General features: G+C 36.0%; 1 protein-coding gene across 1 annotated transcript in view; it reads left to right on the top strand.

Annotated features, from left to right (window-relative positions):
* LOC128559094 (DNA polymerase subunit gamma-1-like) overlaps positions 1–17,642 on the top strand; it is a 126,048-nt gene that overhangs the window by 41,329 nt on the left and 67,077 nt on the right. Inside the window, exons 8-9 of the mRNA XM_053550147.1 lie at positions 7,469–7,548; positions 9,027–9,209. Coding sequence (XP_053406122.1) covers positions 7,469–7,548; positions 9,027–9,209 — 263 coding nt within the window. The remainder of the gene's footprint in view (positions 1–7,468; positions 7,549–9,026; positions 9,210–17,642) is intronic.

Here is a 17,642-nt window from a genome sequence, read left to right as displayed (position 1 = left end):
AGCATTTTGATTTGTAATACGTATTTTTCAGGTTCCTTTGATAATTTGTTACTTATATACTAAAACTAAGACCTAAAGTTGTTCAAATTTTAGTAGAAAATTGTGGTTTCTTGAATTTAATTGATGTTACCATGGAAACGAAGCCCGTGTCCTATGTATCTAAATGTAAAATTCAAAAGCGTTGACACTGATCTATTTAAGAAACACAGCTTTGGCTTTTTATTTTCATTTCAACAATATCCATGAGAATAATAGCAGCATGCTGAACGATTTTTCCATGAAAAATGCCAGACGAAGGGTACTGCTGTAACTATTTTAAACTGTGAAATTTGTTTGAATAAATGCAAAAAACCCGAAAATATAACTTATGTTAGAAATAATATGTTTTAAAGCTACATTAACTAGAAAGATAATCTTATTCAATATTTTTTATAAGAAATTACGACAAAAAGCAAGATATAAGCTATTTTAAACATCTCTGTTGCCATGGTTACTGTAAACTTTAAGAAAAATAGGGTACTATATAAAGTGCTTGGTATTTTGCTAATGATATTTCCCAAATATTCCATGTTGGTCATTAACAGAATGGCACTGAAGCCGTCGCAAACCCCTATTTTTATACGTACAATGTAGTTGTTTAAAAATGAGAGAAAACGAGTTACCATGGAAACACGAGTCCCTCGACATATACATTTAAAGCTTATATTAGCAAGCTAACGTGCATACTTGTAAAATATCAATTATGCAGACCTCTACGGATATCAATGAAACTAAAATACACTGAAAAGTGTTAAATATCCGTATTTTCCTTCTTCTTTCAATATGAAATACCTTTGAAGGGTCATGTTCTTCAAACCTGGATAAAAATTTAACTTAAAGGGACAGAGACAAACGAAATTGAGATTGTAGCAGTTATAACTTCATATTATGCGAAATACAAAAAAATGCTGCGGTTCAACTAACTTGAATTTACCCTTGTAACAAGGTAACCTACCTCCTTTAGCCGATATAGGGTTGCCTTACCCAGCTAGTCAGTGTATTTCAAGACAATTGACGGTTTTAGTCAGAGCAGAATTTCTAGTATATAATGTTACATGAATGCAAATGGTTTGATTGTTATACTGTTTCATGGAAGTGACTTGAACTGTTTAGGCGGAGTGGTTTATTGCACATCAAATGCAGGTTTCAACCTGTCTGTGCTGTCAGCGCTTTGATTTCTTCATGCATGGAAGGATTTTGATGTAACTTGGCACAAATGTTCACCACCATAAAATGGAATGTCTTTTGCAAGAACCAGGTCCCTAGGTCTAAGGTCAAGGTCACATTTAGATTTCAAAGGTCAGATTCAAGAATGACTTTGTCCGGAGCATTTCTTCTTCATGCATGGAGGGATTTTGACTTGTTGACCATCATGAGACAGAGTGTCATGCCCAAGAACCAGGTCCCTAGGTCTAAAGTCAAGGTCACACTTTGAGGTCAAAGGTCAAATATACTCGACAGGGGTATCGTGTGACTATGGCACCCTTGTCCGGTGGAACACCGGAGGGGACCATAGGAATGCTCTCCGTCTGTCCGTCCGTCTGTCCATCTGTCAAACCTAGTCCGTAGTATAACTAAAAAAGTATTGCAGATACCAAGTTGTAACTTTATACATCATAACTCTAGGGGGTCCCATTTTTAGCCCGACTATTCGAGAATAAGTAGAACTATCCTACTCACCACGGCGTCAGCGTCACACCTTGGGTTAAGTTTTTCGTACCAGTCCACATTTTGACAAAGTCTTTTGAGATAAAGCTTTGAAACTTTCAACTCTTGTTTACAGTAAACCTCACTTATAAGGAACTCGGATATAAGGAACACTCGGTTATAAGGAACAATTTTCAATTCCCCAATCTAATTCCTTCTTTATTCAATGTAAAAATCCTCGGTTATAGGGAACTCGGTTATAAGGAACACTCGGTTATAAGGAACACTTTTTCCAGTCCCAAAGTACGAAATTCAATGGAAAAACCCTCGGTTATAGCGAACAGACATAAAGAATAAAAATTATTGAAAATCGGAAATAGCCAGGAGAATCACTGGTGACGTCAGAGTAACGTCGGCACTTACACACACTTCCGTGCACATGAATAAACACACATTATTTCATTTAGAACTATGATCTTTAGTTTGTCATTTCACGGATACGATAAAAAGAAAATATATAATATCATCATTAACATTTACAAAATACTAGACGATTGTAGACTTAACTCAAGATTATGTTCGAGAGCTACATGTATTAGGTATTTCCTGTGACACAGTGGTGAACGAAAATCAGTAACGGTCACAAAACCTTTTGGATATTAATATTGGTCATTATTGTCTCATACTATCCTAAATAAATGTGCTAATGACGTGTGATTAACAATGGCAAACAGTCCAGTTTACCAAATTTTCAATTGTAAACATTATAGCAGGTGCTAAAAAAGGACAATAGCAGAACTAAATAGGTATAATTTACACTTTAATCCGTACGTATTGTTTTGATTTTGCTATATTAATGACGGTTTCTCCTTTGGAAGATTTGAGTTCTGTGCGATATTTTTCTTGTACATGTACATGACAATGTCTGCAAAATAAAAATTTTAACATTTATTAGCTCACCTGTCACATAGTGATAAGGTGAGCTTTTGTGATCATGCAGCGTCCGTCGTCCGTGCGTCCGTTCGTGCGTGCGTCCGTCCGTCCGTGCGTGCGTCCGTCCGTCCGTAAACTTTTGCTTGTGACCACTCTAGAGGTCACATTTTTCGTGGGATCTTTATGAAAATTGGTCAGAATGTTCATCTTGATGATATCTGGCAAGTTCGAAACTGGGTCACGTGCCATCAAAAACTAGGTCAGTAGGTCTAAAAATAGAAAAACCTTGTGACCTCTCTAGAGGTCATATATTTCACAAGATCTTCATGAAAATTGGTCAGAACGTTCACCTTGATGATATCTAGGTCAAGGTCGAAACTGGGTCACGTGGGGTCAAAAACTAGGTCAGTAGGTCTAAAAATAGAAAAACCTTGTGACCTCTCTAGAGGCCATATTTTTCATGAGATCTTCATGAATATTGGTCAGAATGTTCACCTTGATGATATCTAGGTCAAGTTCGAAACTGGGTCACGTGGGGTCAAAAACTAGGTCAGTAGGTCTAAAAATAGAAAAACCTTTTGACCTCTCTAGAGGCCATATTTCTCAATGGATCTTCATGAAAATTGGTCAGAATTTTCACCTTGGTGATATCTAGGTCAAGTTCGAAACTGGGTCATGTGGGGGTAAAAACTAGGTCAGTAGATCTAAAAATAAAAAAACCTTGTGACCTCTCTAGAGGCCATATTTTTCATGAGATCTTCATGAATATTGGTCAGAATGTTCACCTTGATGATATCTAGGTCAAGTTCGAAACTGGGTCACGTGGGGTCAAAAACTAGGTCAGTAGGTCTAAAAATAGAAAAACCTTGTGACCTCTCTAGAGGCCATATTTCTCAGTGGATCTTCAGGAAAATTAGTCAGAATGTTTACCTTGATGATATCTAGATCAAGTTCGAAACTGGGTCACGTGGGGTTAAAAACTAGGTCAGTAGATCTAAAAATAGAAAAACCTTGTGACCTCTCTAGAGGCCATATTTTTCATGAGATCTTCATGAATATTGGTCAGAATGTTCACCATGATGATATCTAGGTCAGGTTCGAAACTGGGTCACATGGGGTCAAAAACTAGGTCAGTAGGTCTAAAAATAGAAAAACCTTGTGACCTCTCCAGAGGCCATATTTCTCAATGGATCTTCATGAAAACTGGTGAGAATGTTCAGCTTGATGATATCTAGGTCAGGTTCGTAACTGGGTCATGTGCGGTCAAAAACTAGGTCAGTAGGTCGAAAAATAGAAAAACCTTGTGACCTCTCTAGAGGCCATATTTTTCACGAGATCTTCATGAAAATTGGTGAGAATGTTCACCTTGATGATATCTAGGTCAAGTTTAAAAGTGGGTCACATGCCTTCAAAAACTAGGTCATTAGGTCAAATAATAGAAAAAGCTTGTGACCTTTCTAGAGGCCATATTTTTCAATGGATCTTCATGAAAATTGGTCAGAATTTTTTATCTTGATGATATCTAGGTCACATGTGCTCAAAAACTAGGTCACTATGTCAAATAATAGAAATAACGACGTCATACTCAGTTCAACACTGGGTCATGTGGGGATAGGTGAGCGATTCAGGACCATCATGGTCCTCTTGTTTTATATTAGTATTGATGCCTATTCTCGAGCAAAGTAAGGGGAGAAACTGCAGCATATCTTATAGTCATAACGAAGCGCTCTCTAAATAAGAAGTTAGAAATAACTGACAAAAAAATAAACACAAATGACGGTCATTCTTGTGGACGTACGTTTTGGCTTAGTTTAGATTTAACGCCGTGTTTCAACACCTATTTCAGTCATATACATGCAGGCAGTTTCCCTTACAATCTCTCCGGGAAAGGACTGGTACTACTACTAGACTTGCAACTTTCTCACATAAAAATTCATGGTCGGCCCGACACATAGCCCTTTCCAAACGTCAGTCAAATAATGTTCACTATACAAATTGTGTTTGTTATACAAACCTCGGTTAAAAGGAACTAGTTCGCCATACGGATATAAGGAACCTCTGTTATAAGGAACAATTTTTAGAGGTCCCAAGCTGTTCCTTATAAGCGAGGTTTACTAAACCATCATCATGGCCAGTTATAGGCAAGAGCACATAACTCCATCAAGGATTTTGGCTGAATTATGGCCCCTTTTGACTTAGAAATCATGGTTAAGTTTTTCGTACTAGTTCATATTTTGACAAAGTCTTTTGAGGTAAAGCTTTGAAACTTTCAACACTTGTTTACCATCATCATGGCCAGTTATAGGCAAGAGCACATAACTCCATCAAGGATTTTGGCTGAATTATGGCCCCTTTTGACTTAGAAATCATGGTTAAGTTTTTCGTACCAGTTCATATTTTGACAAAGTCTTTTGAGATAAAGCTTTGAAACTTTCAACACTTGTTTACCATCACCATGTCCAGTTATAGGCAAGAGCACATAACTCCATCAAGGATTTTAGCTGAATTATGGCCCTTTTTGACTTAGAAATCTGAGTTAATATTTTGTACCAGTTCATATTTTGACAAAGTCTTTTGAGATAAAGCTTTGAAACTTTCAACACCTGTTTACCATCATCATGTCCAGTTATAGGCAAGAGCACTTAACTCCATCAAGGATTTTGGCTGAATTATGGCCCTTTTTGACTTAGAAATCTGGGTTAATATTTTGTACCAGTTCATATTTTGACAAAGTCTTTTGAGATAAAGCTTTGAAACTTTCAACACCTGTTTACCATCACCATGTCCAGTTATAGGCAAGAGTACATAACTCCATTAAGGATTTTGGCTGAATTATGGCCCCTTTTGACTTAGAAATCTTGGTTAAGTTTTTCGTACCAGTTCATATTTTTTGTAAAGTGTTTGACATATGGCTTTGAAAGTTTTATCACTTGTTTAGTATAATAGTCTCTATCTGTAGGAAAAAGAACATAACTCTGTCATCTATTTTGGCTGAATTATGGCCCTTTTTGGACTTTGAAATTGGTTCTGTTTTCATACAAGTCCATGTTTTGTCAAAACTATTTGACATATGGCTTTTAAACTTTGAACACTTGTTTATCATTATGATTTCCATCTGTAGGCAAGAGTACATAACTATTTTGACTGAATTATGGCCCTTTTTGGACTTTGAAATTGGCTCATATATTGCCATTTAGTGCAAGATGTATCGAAATCAAAGTAATACAGGAACATTGTTTGTCTAATCTATTTATTTCTTTTGTCTGAATATCCGTGGAAATACTTCGACCCCATTCTTCAATCAATTCTTCGAATAGTCAAGCGCCCTGTCATCAGACAGCTCTTGTTTAGTTATCTCCCTTTTTTGAAAAAGTTGTCCGGAGCATAGCTCAAATACTATGTAAGGTATTGAATTTATACTTTACTTATTACTGATCGCCGTGTTTGACATGGAAATTAGTTAAGTTTCGCATACATTTCAATATTTTGTGTAAACTGTTTGTTATATGGCTTTACATTCAAATAATATCATAAAGTGCAAGACTTATCCAGTTCCTTAAATACAGGTATATTGTTTGTCTTTGTCTTATATATTTTCTTCCTTTTGTCTAAAAATCTCTGGTAATTTTTTGACGCCATACTTCCATCAATTCTTTGAATACCGGTAGTCAAGTGCACTGTCAATAGACAGCTCATGTTTTCCCCGTAATCGTTTCTGTCTTGGTGTCTTATGGTCCGATCATTTACATCAGGAAACAGATGTCTGTGCTATTTTTATAATTACTTAGTATCATGGATGACAGTGGTTTTGTGGTATTTTACATAGGAATCTTTGAAAATACAACAATATAAACAGTTTTCACTGCTTCTGCATTGAAAACAAAATTATTTGACCAAGAAAAGAAAAAGTATAATTTTTTTTTTTGTAAAGAAATTTAATTGTTCTGTGCAAAGTAGCTTTAATTACAAGTAATATAATTATGTCTCCCCCTCCCCACTGGGTGCGGGGGGCATATTGATTTTGCCTCATCCGTCCAGCCGTCACACTTCATTTCCAATAAATAACTGGAGAACCATTTGACCTAGAACCTTCAAACTTCATAGGATGGCAGGGCTTATGGAGTAGACGACTCTATTGTTTTTGGGGTCATGCCATCAAAGGTCAAGGTCACAGGGGGCTGAACATAGAAAACTCTTTCCAATCAATAACTTGAGAACCACTTGACCCAGAATGTTGAAATTTAACAGGATGATTAGACATGCCAAGTAGATGACCCCTACTGATTTTGGGGTCACTCAATCAAAGGTCAAGGTCACAGGAGCCAGAAGATGGAAAACCGTTTTAAAGTCATAACTTCTGAACCACAAGGCCTAGAATGTTGAAACATAGTGGAATGATTGGACATGCCAAGTAGATGATCCCTATTGCAGCCAACCATCAGTGTCTCTTTGACTTTCGGTTCTGTCCCCTATTGACTTCTTACCGATACGATTATGCATTGGGGGAGACATGCGCTTTTCTACAAAAGCATATTCTAGTTTTAACATGCCTCATTTATGATAACTTCCCTGCATTGATACCAATAATACATTATGAAGCCATCTTGACTTCTGCGTCTGTCATTCATACTGTATGGTGGGTGTATGTTCCAACATTTTGACGTGGCCAAGCAGTTAAGACAAGTGACTTTCAGTCACTTGACCCTCACTGATGTAGGTTCAAGCCTTTGGGGAATAGAATTTTACAAAAGTTACACAAAATGTACAATTGGCACAAGATTTCGGTCAGCAAGAATGGGCATGGATCACAGGATAAATTATTGTATGTGACAATTGTGATACATTTCAGGAACTAATGAACTATTGTGCTGGAGATGTCCGAGCAACATATGAGGTTTTCAGAGTCCTTTGGCCAGAGTTTAATGAAAGGTAATTTTTCTTAAAATCATTTGACAATTCAGTGCTTAGCACTGGAAGATATATAGTGAAATTGAGAAGCTTGAATGCAAGCTTTTACTATGATGAGTACAAATAGCCATCTTTATTCCTCAGTAAGTTGAACTAATAAATGATTTCAAACTTTAGAATGAACTTTTAAACCTGTTACTTTTACACTGCTAAATGTTTTATGGCATGCTTTTCAATTTCACCGTGTCTTCTTCAACTAACATATCGTCAGCTCAGTGCATCAGCATAAGAAGTACGTATCTGTATTTTGCGTTGAGGAGGTTGCTTCTTAGGATCTCTTACAACCTCTCAATATGTTCTACCCCCACTTCTTCCTCTGAATTACACCCCCTCCCCAGTCTACCCCACATTGGTTTTAGCTTGTCTGATTTTTGAAAAAAAATCTATGAGATATTGTTGTCACTTGATCATCTGACACCGACTTTGGCTTTGGTGTTGGTTAAAATTTTTGTTTCGGTCCAACTTTTTCTTAAAAACTATAAGAAGTACAGCTTTGAAACTTTGCACACTTGTTTATCATCATGTAAGCCAAGAACCATAACTATAACTGCATTTTGATAGAATTATGGCCTTTTTTATACTTAGAAAATTTGAGTTTCTTAGTTAAAGTCTTTGTTTAGGTCCATTTTTTCTTAAAAACTATATGAGTTACAGCTTTGAAACTTTGCACACTTGTTTATCATTATTAGTTGACTATGTAGGCCAAGAACCATAACTCTAACCTGCATTTTTTCAGAATGATGGCCCTTTTTGTACTTAGAAAATCTTAAATATAACTCTTTTCATACATATTGTCCAGCATTTGCAGACAAGCGATGGCACCCGCAGGCAGTGCTCTTGTTAAACATTTCTTGTATCATTATCATAGTTCATACCCTTACCTCCCTAATTGCTACCCTCCGCTACTCCCCTCCCCCAACCCACACACACCAGAAAAAAAAAAAAAAATACAATGTATGTATTTCTTACATTAACTTAATCTTGTATAATAGATTTTTTCTCAGTATCCTTTCTAATCCTCTATGAACCTCACACTTGGCATCACATTCCATAAACCAGCCCAACCAAAACAAAATTACTTTCTTACACCTTTTCTCAAATTAATGTACATTTCCTCAGTTTTCCCCCTCACCTCTAATACTTCTCTTACTATACTTAAATTTATTATCTAACATTATTTTGTTACCTTCCTCCCTGATTGTTCAGACCCTACCGCCAGCCAATCAATTTTTCATGCTCCTCCCAGTTTCAAAAGTCTGACTTTTGACTCATTGTTTCTTGGTACACCTTCATCCCATTACATTAAGCAGAGCTCTTGTTCATATAAGAATCTAATTTTCATAAAACAAGCATCAGTTGTTTACCTCATCAAGACAACATACAGTTGAAATGATACCTCTAACTTCTTTTGTTTAACTTAATGTTATAACTGGTTTCAGATTTCCTCACCCGGTGACATTATCGGGTATGTTGGAGATGGCGACTGGTTACCTTCCAATTAACCAAAACTGGGAAAGATATAAACACCAGTCTAATGTAGTTTACAATGACATGGAACGAGAGTCGAAGCAGCTGCTTATGAGACTTGCAAATGATGCTTGTGAACAAGTCAACAATGAAAGGTACCTGTGACACTTAATTTGACGATGATAGAAGTGGACCTATGGCCCAGTGGTAAACCTGAAGTCTAATATCATGCATTTTATGAGAGTTTGTAATATTTCATACTGGTACAGGTTACATGTATGTGAAGGATTTCAGTCTTTATCTCAATAAGTATCAGAGGTGTTGAAATTTAGAACATTGCATGAGCAACTTGTTTGAATAATAGATCTAGTGTGTTAGATGTGATTTTCTCTGAGAACAGAGTTGATATACGTAAGCACAAAAGCTAAATGTACATATAGACATAGTGTGTGTGAACTAGAAACTGCACCATGACATTGTCACCTACATGGAATGATGCTCTGTCTTCCATTATCAGCATTTTGAGAAAATTTATCCCAAAGTTTTAATATTTTGTTTATATCCCTCATTTTTGGGCAAAACAAATGTAGGACAAAACACCTCCCAAACAAATTCCCTCCTGCTCAATTTTAACAAGGCAGACAAAGTCCTCACTTTGATTTTTTTAATAAAAACTCTGAAATTGAATAAGGTTAAGTTAAACATAAAAAATAAAATTGAAAGTGAAAAGTTGAATATAATTTAATCAGTCAGGAGAAAGTTTGATTGCTTTGGTCAAGTAGAGTGGGGGGAATTTTATCAAGGGGATTTTGTACATATTTGTGGATGAAAACAGTGAAAAAAATGTTTTGGTTCCTGTAATTTTGTAGATTCTATGTAAGGTTTTTGGAACTTTTTAATGCATTTTTTTGCAAATTCACTTTTATTATTTGGAGATAGAGCAAATTTGCAAAAATGACAAAAGTGTATTCAAGGGGAACTATTCTATCAGAAGATATAAGGGCAAAGTTTCATCTCTTCAGATGGATTAAGATCTGTTCTCTATTTATGCTTAATGGACATAGAACACTTCTTTGCAAAGTCCTAACAGTCTTATGATGCTAGTTTAGGTGAATGATTGGTCAGTTTTTATATCACAATTAATTTAAAAGTAAATGCAGTGCTCCAGTTCCTGGAGATACAGCAGTTGTTACTGATATACTCAATCAGAGGAGATAGAGCAAAATAACATAAATAAATCAGTATCTAAAGAACACTTTGGCCTACAGTTGTTAAGCTTCATAGGATGATTGCCAGTATTTTGTTTTACGCCCGAAGGGACATAATTATGTTATGATGCCGTGTCCGTCTGTTAGCAATTTCGTGTCCGCTCTGTAACTCTTGAACCTCTTGAAGGATTTTGAAAAAACTTGACACAAATGTTCACCACATATAGATGACTTGCAGAGCACATGTTTTGGATGGCTCGCTGTAAGATCAAGGTCACACTTGGCGGTCAAAAGTCACATGACTTTGTTTCTTTTCCGCTATGTAACTTTTGAACTGCTTGAAGGATTTTTAAGAAACTTAGCAAAAATTTTCACCACATCAGGACAACATGCAGAGCGCATGTTTGGGATGGCTCGCTTCAAGGTCAAGGTCACACTTAGGAGTCAAAGGTCATATGACTTTGTTTCGTGTCCGCTCGATAACTCTTGAACTCCTTGAAGAATTTAAAAGAAACTTGGCACAAATGTTCACCACATCGAGACGACATGCATAGCGCATGTTTTTGATGGCTTGCTTCAAGGTCAAGGTCACACTTACGGGTCAACGATCATACCTTTGGGCGTTTATTGCTCCACATTGCAGTGCTCTTGTTTTAGGAATCAGTAGGCTGAAAGTCAAGGTTACGCTCAGTAAGTAAAGATTGTTTTGGCGTGCACATGTCAATTTGCTTAGAATGATTGCCTGTGGTCAGTTTATGGCATAGACACATTGCTGGTCTTTTTTTTCTGTTTAAAATTGAGAAACTTCCAACGGCTGCAACACACACCAGGACACATTTCAAATGTCTGTGACTTACATTTTCTTGAAGAATATTGTCGTGCTGACCAAAATCAGAAAAAAGTGGCAGTCATGTTTGATGCAACAAAATTATTTTCAGTCAAAGTTTAAGAAACACGCTGTACAATCAGCTAAAAATGAGACCCCAAATTGTAATGGTGGTGTATGACCTAAGTTTCTATGACAAATTCTGTATTTTTATGAAAATGCTGCCTAAATGTCAAGCATAGATAAGCTGTGTGATTTCTACAAAAACTTGAAAAGAAAAATTAATAAGGAAAAAAGCTCTACAGAGCAAAAAAAACACTGAGAACTATTTGAATCCATCATTATGCAGCTACTATTATTTTTGGCATCATTTTCTTATTTAGTGTCTTTATACCTTATGACCCCTTTTGTTTTTTGGGTTCTGTAGGTTAAAAGCTAGTATATATCACAGTGAGCTTGAAATTGAAAACAATTTGTGCTCAGCAAATACAGAACATTTTTGTCTAATGCTTTTGTTCAACTTTATAGAATTATCTGTGTGGCCGACTGATGACCCCTAACAGAAAAGGTTTCAGATCAGTATCTCAAAATTTTCAGAAACAGTATGCCAACGCTTTTGTTTTTGCTAAGCTACATCAGACAGATTTGTATGAGCTAAAGATTACTGCTTCCCCCAAAAAATATGATTATTTTTTTTTACTTTCTACCAAAGATTGGGTTATAAATAGAATTTTCAAAAGAAAATTCTGTGCAAGTTAAATTGCGTTGTATAGAACAAGAAAAATACGCAGAGCACTAGTTTCGATCACTCTAGATTCTTGAATATTTTTCATCATAAATGGACATCATCAATATAATAATCTCAAGATTGCACTGGCTGGTTAGTAGATGATCAACAAATATTTTAGTAGTTTTCTTTTTCCAAGTTTTCACTTGTTATATAGCGCCACCATACCGTAGGTATTATGTTGATGTTTTTTCAGTTGTGTGCATATATTAACATAGATATCATTTTTCTGTGAATTTAAAGGACAGAAGTCATAACCACTTCACCAGTACTTTGTCATAAGTAGTTAACTTCGTTTGTTTAAGTTTGTTTGAGCCTATCCTGTGATTTACTGTAGCCAATCAAAAACATTTTGATGTAGGTAATTGCATGATGTACTTTGTAGTAGCATGAAAATTTCCTATTGTCATAACAAGTCAACTACATTAACAGTGTTTCCAGCAGTATTTCATTTATTATCAGCTTTACAATAGAATTTCACTTATGTAATGGTAGTTATGTATTTTAGTTGATGTTCCTTGATTCTGTGCTCATAACAGCATACAAGTATATATAATTGCATGGAAATTTCCAGTTGTTATTAGGACCACATCCAGTTTATAATGCAGTGGTGGTCATGTAAACTGGTTTCTGTACCAATTTTGACTTGCTGTCTCCATGTAACTAACAACTGTCTGACATGAAACAGTGATCGAGAATAAATGACTGAGAACATTATATCTTCTGTCAGTTTGTTTGGGAGAACATTGGCCTTACTTAGAGATGGAACACTCACGTCTTCAGTATCCAGCATTGAAATGTTTAAAGGGGCAAGCCAGACTCCAGAGTGGAAAAAGCATTAGACTTTTGAAAATACTAAAAATGAATAGAAATCTATATTAAAAATGAAAAACAAATCATACATAGAATATCATTAAAGGTTTATATTTCATATCTGACCATGATATATAAAGTTTCTTTAATTCTTTCCTTTACATGACAGTTCTAGTTCTATTATGTTGTTGTTGGCACTTTAAGAGTACTTTTCTATGTAATTAAAGGACATTGTACTTTAGACTGAAATGAATATTTTTTAATTTTGATATTTGAGCCTGATGCATTGATACAATAAACAAAGTAGATTAAAAGGAATGTTTTTCCAAGGAAAAAATGCCATGAAGGCAAGAGTCTCTTTTACAGTCAATTAGTAATCAGAGCTTCTCACTGAGTTAATTTAGAGGGGTGTAAAATTACCAGTCAGACAGTGTAATGGTACAAGTAGCCTATTTGTTTTCTTTAAGTCTGACCTATAAGCAAGGTGGCTGAACCCAGGTTTTGTTTGAAGATTTTTATAAGATCATATTTGTAAATTATTGAAAGCTCATCAGATTTTTGAAAAGGTATTGTCACCACTTGATCCATTGGATTAGCATCAGCATGGACATTGCCATTGGTTATGATCTTTATTTCAGTCCAAATTTCTCAAAAACTGTAAGAGCTTTGAATCTTTGCATGATTGTTTAAAATCATTATACTAGTATATAGGCCAGGATCCAAAACACTTCACTTGCATTTTGTCAGAACTATGGTCTTAATGTACTTAGAAAGTTGGAATTTCTTGTTTCGCCACTTTTCTTGAATATTGTATTATAAGAAGTATAACTTTGTAACTTATTAGATAAGCAAGTATGTTAAGAATAATAAATCTTTGTTGCATTTTGTCAGAATTTTCACCCTTTTTTTCTTACAAAATTGTTATTTGTCAGGCCATGTCTTGGAACAGTATTTCTTTGAAACTTAAAATAAATTGTCATCAGTAGGTTTGCTACTCATGAAAATGTGGTGTTCACTCATGAAAGATATTTCAATTTTACACTGAAACAACAAATATCCTCCATATAGCTATTAAGTAAGAACAAAATTACTTGACTTGAGTATCAAAAAGGAGTAAACAGGAATGTAAATACAATACATATTTCGTAATACAGGAACCTATACGTTATTATAAACAATACAACTTATATTCATAATAAGCATAATTGAGCCGCACCATGAGAAAACCAACATAGTCAGTGCTCCAGCTAGCAATTTTTAGCAGGGCGCATCGCCCGTTCCGAAATTCGTTCCGCCCGGTTGCCCCGCCAGGCACCCTGCCCGTTTTACAACCATTCATTTTCTTTTTAGCCAATCTTCCCTTTTTTGCCTCAGTGGTTATAATAAACTGCTTTATTACACCTTTTTATCGAGTGATACACGCCGGGGGGCATTGACATAATTGGCAAACAATTACCTGCTGTGATCGGCCCGATTCAGTCTGCTACACCAGCATTAAAAACACTGAAGCTTAGTGTTAAAACAATTATCTAACCAGTCTGAAAATTATCTTCATTTTCGCGCCGCTTGTCAAACTGTACTTTCGTTTTCGGTCGCGGACGTTAATGTCCGTTCATACACAATTAAAACTTAAGTCCAGACAATAGACATTTAAATCTAATTGATAAAAATCGACCACAATCAAATTTAAGTAGGATTTTTTTTTACCTTGATCATTTTAAAAGTTTTTGAAATCGAAAGTAGATCGTCGTCTGCTGTATAAAATTGCCGATTTTTCGTGAATATTTCTTTGAAATAAGGTTAATAAGACATAAGGTCACTGTAAACTTTAATGTCAGATACTGTAAACTGCTGTTTAACTGTCTGCATCATAATAATTTTTCAAAAATAGTGTTTAAAAATGAGTTTAATTAAAAGTGTAACAATACCCGGATATAAAATTTTGGATACCCGGAATACGTTCTATTAGAAGTGCTAAACTGGCATCTAGTCTGTTGTAAGCTAAAAACTTTGCCTTATTTCATTTATTTAAGTGAAAGTTTAAACTTTATCTTCTGTATGTTACACATATAAATTTATAAATATCAAGTACATGGAGATGTGTTCTGAAATTTTAACAAGTAATATGGGTCTAAACAAAACAAAAGTTATTAAATGTTATGCTAGCTACAGAAATGATTTCAAGCTTTTATTTCTTTAACACACAGATATTGTTATTAAATAAAAAAAGTACAATGAACAGGCCTGGATTCAGGGCCAGGCCAAGGGGGCCTGTGCCCCCCCCCCCCCCCCCCCCCCCCCCCCCCCCAGCTGGCTGAAATGCGACAAACTCATCAAAAATGCACTCTACTATTTTGACAAGAGTATTTTTTTCTCAAAATTTAGACCCAGAAACGCAGCAGAGGCCACCTTTTATTACCTGTATTTCAAAATTTTCCAGGGGAGAGCCCCCTGACCACCCAATTAAGAGGAGAGTAACATATCCCTGCAATACCTCGAAATGTAGACCTAAAAATGCACCTGAGGCCATCATTTCTCGCCTGTATTTCAAAAATTTCTGGAACTGCCAAGTAAAATACGAGCAACAGCATTCTAAGTATGTAAGAGATGACAAACTGAGCCTATCAAAGCACAAAGTATGCCTTATACCATGCCTAAAGTGTGCCTAATATAATGCTAAAAGTATGCAAAATTCCTTGTCTAAAGTGTATGTTAAAATGCCCCTAATGCATGCACAAGTTACAATTTTATTGGTGGGGGGATGCCCCAGGAACCCCCGCCCCCTAGAAGACAGAAGTGCCCTTCTCATTGCCAGCACCCTGCCCTTTTTCAATCCTAGCTGGAGCACTGATAGTGCATTTGCAGTCTGGTTAGGATCCATGCTGTTCACTTTCAGAGCCTATTGCAATTAAAGAAACCGTTAGCGAACAGCATGGATCCATGCTGGTCGCAAATGCACTATGTTGGTTTTCTCATGGTGCGGCTCAATTTATATTTAAATCAATGTCGATGTCCTACATAGAAAATCTGGATATAGTGGTCACCTGTCTATAGTGACCACCTTCAGTCTGTTTGATGTCTGTTACAAATGGAATAGACTGTAAAATGATAAATGGAGTTATGTCATTTAAAATGCTAAATAGGGTTTAACCCTGCAAGATGAAAAGTCGGGTTTAGTCATATAAGATGCTCAATGGGGTTTAACCCTGCAAGAGGATAAATGGATGCTAAATGGGAGTTAGTCATTTAAAATGCTAAATAGGGTTTAACCCTGCAAGATGAAAAGTCGGGTTTAGTCATATAAGATGCTCAATGGGGTTAGCCTTGCAAGATGATAAATGGATGCTAAATGGGGGTTAGTCATATAAAATGCTAAATGGGGTTTAGCCCTGCAAGATGAAAAGTGGGAGTTAGTTATATAAGATGCTAAATGGGGTTTAACCCTGCAAGATGAAAAGTGGGAGTTAGTCATATAAGATGCTAAATGGGGTTTAACCCTGCAAGATGAAAAGTGGGAGTTAGTCATATAAGATGCTAAATGGGGTTTAACCCTGCAAGATGAAAAGTGGGAGTTAGTCATATAAGATGCTCAATGGGGTTTAACCCTGCAAGATGAAAAGTGGGAGTTAGTCATATAAGATGCTCAATGGGGTTTAGCCTTGCAAGATGATAAGTGGATGCTAAATGGGGTTTAGTTATGTAAGATGCTAAATGGGGTTTAGCCTTGCAAGATGATAAGTGGATGCTAAATGGGGTTTAGTTATGTAAGATGCTAAATGGGGTTAGCCTTGCAAGATGATAAATGGATGCTAAATGGGGTTTAGTTATGTAAGATGCTAAATGGGGTTAGCCTTGCAAGATGATAAATGGATGCTAAATGGGGTTTAGTTATGTAAGATGCTAAATGGGGTTAGCCTTGCAAGATGATAAATGGATGCTAAATGGGGGTTAGTTATGTAAGATGCTAAATGGGGTTAGCCTTGCAAGATGATAAACGGATGCTAAATGGGGTTTAGTTATGTAAGATGCTAAATGGGGTTAGCCTTGCAAGATGATAAATGGATGCTAAATGGGGGTTAGTCATATAAGATGCTAAATGGGGTTTAGCCCTGCAAGATGATAAGTGGGAGTTAGTCATATAATGTGCTAAATGGGGTTTAGCCTTGCAAGATGATAAGTTGGAGTTAGTCATATAACGTGCTAAATGGGGTTTAGCCTTGCAAGATGATAAGTGGGAGTTAGTCATATAAGCTGCTAAATGGGGTTTAGCCTTGCAAGATGATAAGTGGGAGTTAGTCATATAAGCTGCTAAATGGGGTTTAGCCTTGCAAGATGATAAGTGGGAGTTAGTCATATATAAACTGCTAAATGAGGTTTAGCCTTGCAAGATGATAAGTGGGAGTTAGTCATATATAAGCTGCTAAATGGGGTTTAGCCTTGCAAGATGATAAGTTGGAGTTAGTCATATAAGCTGCTAAATGAGGTTTAGCCTTGCAAGATGATAAGTGGGAGTTAGTCATATATAAGCTGCTAAATGAGGTTTAGCCTTGCAAGATGATAAGTGGGAGTTAGTCATATAAGCTGCTAAATGGGGTTTAGCCTTGCAAGATGATAAGTAGGGTTTTGTTGTGTTAGATGCTTAATGGAGTTTTGACCTGCAAGATGAAAAGTGGGATATAGTCTGGTTTGGATATAAATGATGTGTAATCTGTCAAGGTGTAAAATGGTATACTCAGGACCTGTATTTATCAACGTTTTATGTCTGATATTTAGACTTTGACTTTCCAGCTTCCTTTGTAATGAATCTGTCTTGCTGAAACTTAGCTGTTTGTTGGAGTAGATGCCATATTCATTCCAAGTTCTGTTCAATTCAGTACAATACTTACATATGTATGCAAAAAGAAAATTGAGCATTTTAAAATCCAAGTCTAAATCTCAGACTTAAAACGCTGAT

Source organism: Mercenaria mercenaria, chromosome 8 (genome assembly GCF_021730395.1).
Source record: "Mercenaria mercenaria strain notata chromosome 8, MADL_Memer_1, whole genome shotgun sequence".
Taxonomy (NCBI): domain Eukaryota; kingdom Metazoa; phylum Mollusca; class Bivalvia; order Venerida; family Veneridae; genus Mercenaria; species Mercenaria mercenaria.
This window is presented reverse-complemented; position numbering and strand designations above follow the sequence as displayed.